Here is a 5,630-nt window from a genome sequence, read left to right as displayed (position 1 = left end):
TTCTTTACAATTTCGTCTTTTTTTCGTTTGATTTTGACATTCTACGACATTGGTATAGTTTTTATTAATTTTTTTTGTAACTTATGGTATATGTTTGCTCATTTTGCAACTGTTTTGTACGATTTACAGTATGGTTGAAAACTTTTTTTTTTGGAAACGGCCGAAAATTCATGCGCGCGCGGATGTCATCCATATAATCAAATCAACATGGCCTTATGTCTAGCTCCCATCGATGTAGTGAAAGCATGTATGTTTTGGTTACCGCTCATGTAATTTGTGGAGTAGTTATAGAGCGTTCGACTATCAAACGGCGAGTCCAGGCAAGACTCGGTTTCGATACAGAGTTGTACCCGGGACATGTCTGCACATATGCGCCCCGGCTTTGTTACCTCGAGAAATACACTTTACACGACTTTCCTCACTCCACCCATGTGTGAATGGGTGCCTAACCTTTGTTGGGGAAAGTCGTATTGAGGTCACCTGGTGGAGCGGACCGGAATGGCAGCCGCACAGACCCTTCCGACCGTTCCATAAACTGTGTGTGGAGCAAATATATCTATGTAATATGGGATTGTAAACAGAGCATCAATTCAGCGCTTTAAAATGCTGACATTGCACGGGTAATGTTTGTCCAATAAACCGTTTATCATTGTTTTAAACACAGCCACCAAGTGTCCCGCACTGACACACCTCACCAATGGTTTCATCGGCGGAAAGAAATCTTACGGAGACGTGGTCAACTTCACGTGTGACCCAGGATACAAACTTGTTGGTCCATCTTCACTGACATGTCTGTCTGATGGAACTTGGAACGGAACCTCACCAACATGTACAGGTAATAGTGCAAGTGGTAATATTTGCGCCTTTACTTTGAATTCGAATTGATCCAGATGTCATCAGTTAGGCCATGTTGATTTGATTATATGGATGACATCCTCCGGGAACCCCAAATCTGATGCGCGCGTGCGAATAAAAAAAAGTTTTGCAAAAAAAAAAAAATTATTTTCATTATGAAATCTACGTGGTCATGAGAGTTGAGCAAATGGCACAGAATATGGTTTGGCGAATAATCTAGTCTTCATGTTCATTTCTTTACAATTTCGTCTTTTTTCGTTTGATTTTCGCATTCTACGACATTGGTATAGTTTTTATTAATTTTTTTTGTAACTTATGGTATATTTTTGCTCATTTGCAACTGTTTTGCACGATTTACAGTATGGTTGAAAACCTTTTTTTTTTTGGAAACGGCCGAAAATTCATGCGTGCGCGGATGTCATCCATATACTATAGTAATCAAATCAACATGGCCTTATCAAAGAAAATCTAACAATGGTCGGATAGAATGAATTGCTGTACTTTTCACCTCATCTTGTCAAATAAATTAGGATGTTTTCAATCTAGCTGCCCAGTGTCCTCCGTTAACAAACCCCATCAATGGGTTCATGACTGGCTCCAACTCCTACGGAGACGTAGTTAACTTCACGTGTGAGCCAGGATACAAACTTGTTGGTACATCTTCACTGATTTGTCTGTCTGATGGAACTTGGAATGGAAACTCTCCAACATGTGCAGGTAAAGCATTTAAAAATCCATTTTGAATTATGTAATCAGATATCATTTTAGTCAAATTGATTAGACTGGTCTGGTAAAATCAATTGGACATGGTAAATATTTTACTGCTCTACATTGAAATAAATTACAATGTAGGATGTTTTAATTCAGCTGCCCAGTGTCCACTGCTGTCAAACCCCATCAATGGCTTGAAGATTGGCTCCAACTCCCACGGAGATGTGGTTAACTTCACGTGTGAGCCTGGATACAAACTTGTTGGTGCACCTTTACTAACCTGTCTGTCAGATGGAACTTGGAATGGGGACTCACCAACATGCACAGGTAAAATTTTTCTACAGTTTATTTGGTTCCTGTTTTTTTTCTAAATATGTATGTTTTTTTAAATATGGCCACACCAAGTAAATTTTATGGATGACGTCCGCGCGCGCATTGATTTTGGCCTGTTTCTGGAAAAAAAAAACACAAGAAATTCCGCTTCCTGCGTAACTATGACCAAAAAGTCACGACAGTGCCGCAAATCACCAGATTGCAGATTGATGTGAAACCCGTAACGCGAAGAAAGTGTCTATTGACCATCCTGTCAATAACAGAAAATTTGCACTATTGACAGGACCATCCTGTCAATAACAGAAAGTTTTTCACTGTCCACTGTTCCACCTGATTTATTGCTGTTTTGATGATGAATAAAAGACTTCTTGCTTGTTACACTGTGTCACCTCATTCAATTTGTGTCCTAACATTTGTCGTCTCTTTGTATATTTCTAATGTAGGCATCTTGTTTTTAAGGGCCCTTCTTGTTTTTTTTTCGCCCTCTCGCATTAGATTTAGGGTCTCCAAAGGACGTAATCCATAAAATTTATTGAAGTTAATTATTGAAGTTCTTATAAGGTGGAGAAAGTCCCGTGATAGTAGCATGTCGTGTTTCTTATGTCATCTTGTCACCATCTCATCACATTCACAGGTAATTTATTTAAAAAAAGAGGGTGTATGTTTTTGTCTTTCCTATAAGTTTCAATTATGTAATCAAGTACCTTTTCTGAAGACAGAAAATAAGGACACTTAGGTACAACTACAGTGACATCGTAGGTATGTTGCTACTGGTATCATTTTGTCTATTGAATTTGGATGAATTCAAAACAGCTGCCCAGTGTCCTCCACTGTCAAATCCCATCAATGGGTTCATGACTGGCTCCAACTCCTACGGAGACGTGGTCAACTTCACATGTGAGCCAGGATACAAACTTGCTGGTACATCTTCACTGACTTGTCTGTCTGATGGAACTTGGAATGGAAAATCACCAACATGTACAGGTATTATTATATTTAAAAAAAGATTAACATGTGTGCCTTTGAAATTAAATTGAATTATATAATTAGGTGATAATCTATAAATAGCTGAGATATAAGGTCATTGCTTTTTTCATGACCGTATTTCTCACAAGGAGTGAAGAGGATAAGTATGTAAGAAACAAAGTGGTTACTATTATTTGTAAACTATTAAGAAAGCTGTAGTAAAACTCCTGGGACGTCGTACTTTCCCAGCTTAGACATGTAATTTTGAGCATTTTAAAATCATGATGTTTTAAATACAGCTGTTCAGTGCCCCACGCTGCCACATCCACGTCATGGCTTCGTGACAGGCTTCAACTCTTACGGTGACGTGCTTCACTTCACATGTGACCAAGGATACAGGCTGGCCGGCAAATCTTCACTCACCTGTTTGTCCGATGGAAGTTGGAGTGAACAGTCACCAAAATGCGCTGGTAAGGATAAAAAAGACATTAATCTTAAACTACAGGATTGAGGAACCTGGGTCCTGCCATATACAAGTACTCCCCACTGTTGCTTTTCCAGCAGCTTGAATACTGAATTGACCCCATAACCACATAAACTCATTAACATCCCAGACTGTCCAGCAACCATAAATAATGGCAGGGTCAGACTATCATATTACTGGTCACATTTCTTTCAACAAATTCAAATATTTTTACATTTCACCCATACTATAGTATGGGTATCATTTTTGGTACGGGGGATGTGAAGGGGGGGGGGGGGGGTATGAAGCCATGCTACATTTGGTCCTGAGCAAATGTTGGCCTTTCTAGGGGAAATTTGGAATGAGGAGGAAGAATGGGTGTACAGGTTTACATACAAGTGTTAAGCTTCTAGACGCCAAATAAACTGGGGTGTACCCCCTTGATTTCAGTCTCTAATATTTATGTGGTCTGTTGTCTGTTGATGCGCTTTACCTATAAGAGCCTCCAGTTTAATTTGTGACTTCCAGTTTAATTTGGTACTATTGCCATATCTCAGCAACCTAACATCTAGATGTGCTAATATTGGCAAATACGCAAACATGATGTACGGAGTATGTAGCTACCATCAAGAACCTCATGGGAATTAACCCAGTTCTGCAGAATTCTGGAACTGGAGTCAGAATTCTACAGAATTGGGTTAATCCGCGAGGGGTCTTCGATGGCTGCTACATATATTTTTTTTCTTACATTATTTTTACTTATAGCTTACAATATATTGCCCATCTAGATGTAAGGTTGCTGATATATTAGTCCCAAATTAAAGTGGAAGTCCCATATTAAACTGATGGTTGTTGTATACAATCCATGCAAACTGACAGGTCTCTTGTTTAAAGGGACAGAGTGTCCTTCTGGGTCCTGGACGGATTGGTTCGATCGTGATGACCCCACAGGGACTGCAGACAGTGAAATCCTAACTGATCTCCGCCAGGACTATCCAGGGCAGATCTGTGCCACTCCTACAGCCGTGCACGCCCGCGTTATCTCCACACAGCAGGAGGCGTCCCTGACAGGACAACACTTCTCCTCCTACGACACGACCGCCGGGTTCCTCTGCAGGAATGTGGACCAACTTGACGGCATGTGTCTGGATTATGAGGTCCGCTTTTGCTGCTCGGATGTTGGAAAGGGTACGTACTAGCCTAGAGGGAACATCACCAGTACCTTTAACTTATATACATTTCCCTCAGGCTGTATACTGGAAATACTATCTGTCTTTCCTATCATTCAAGACCAAGGGAAATAGGTTGATAAAATAGATGAAGATCATCTTAGATTGAAACACCTTAGATTGAACCACATATAATTTAGTAAAGCACTGCGGGGTACCCTTACATTTCCTTGGAGACTAAATATGGCCCACAAGTCGTCAAGCGAGGATGCAATATACCTAACATATAGAAGAAAGCTTAAGGATGTTATTTTCTGACTAGGCTTTTATTCCCCAGGTGGATGGTTGGCCCAGGATTCGTCATGGTTTTTGGAGTCTATCGGCAGACCTCATGTGAAGGACGGAGTGACATATGATGCCACCAAAGCCTTGGACGGGGACACTACGACCTATTGGAACCCTACCGGTACCGACCAGAGCTTCAACAACTGGTACATCATACTGGACCTCAAATCGTCCCACACTCTGACCCGCATCGCAGTTAACAACTACGGAGACACCACCCATGACATTGCAGCCTTCAAGTTGCAGGCATCACATGTAAGGTGTCCGCGCACCTGGAAGGACGTCGTGACCATCACTAACGTGCAGGGAGGGGCGAGCCAGCGCCAGGAGTTCGGCGGGTTCCAGGAAACAGCGCGGTACTGGAGGTTCGTGGTCACGCGGACCCACTCGGGCTGGCAGCCATATCTCACAGAACTGAACTTCTACGGAATCCCATCAGGTACGAGAGAATAATATGTCTTGTTTAGAATTATGAACTCATTCTAGATACACAAGTAAATAAATTACATGCAGTGCATCGAAATGTGAAGCGTAGTTAGTTCGTGGAACGTTAAATATTTTGTATCAACTTTGGCGTGAATTGAAAAAAATACGTCCTTAATTTTGACACAGATATCATGTCATAGCAACCCCCTTTAGTTCCGATATCTGTTTAACATAGAAATACATTTCTGATGGAAAATAGAATGTTGAAATTTATTACTGTAATAGTATATCTATCGAGTCCGGTGCTATGATAGTTCATGACTGAATACGTTAGTTATCCAATACATAGGAAGGAAGGTATA

At 40.9% G+C, this 5,630-nt stretch overlaps 1 protein-coding gene across 1 annotated transcript in view; it reads left to right on the top strand.

Annotated features, from left to right (window-relative positions):
- Positions 1-5,238, top strand: part of LOC109478626 — a gene marked incomplete at its 3' end in the record, with an annotated part of 6,511 nt that extends 1,273 nt beyond the window's left edge. Inside the window, exons 2-4 of the mRNA XM_019780295.1 lie at positions 2,713-2,796; positions 4,223-4,516; positions 4,835-5,238. Coding sequence (XP_019635854.1) covers positions 2,713-2,796; positions 4,223-4,516; positions 4,835-5,238 — 782 coding nt within the window. The remainder of the gene's footprint in view (positions 1-2,712; positions 2,797-4,222; positions 4,517-4,834) is intronic.
- Positions 5,239-5,630: the final 392 nt, after the last annotated feature.

Source organism: Branchiostoma belcheri, unplaced genomic scaffold, assembly GCF_001625305.1.
Source record: "Branchiostoma belcheri isolate BF01 breed outbred unplaced genomic scaffold, Haploidv18h27 scaffold443, whole genome shotgun sequence".
In the NCBI taxonomy this organism is placed as follows: Eukaryota; Metazoa; Chordata; class Leptocardii; order Amphioxiformes; family Branchiostomatidae; genus Branchiostoma; species Branchiostoma belcheri.
Note: the sequence above shows the minus strand (reverse complement) of the source record. Positions and strands in the feature narration are given on the sequence as shown.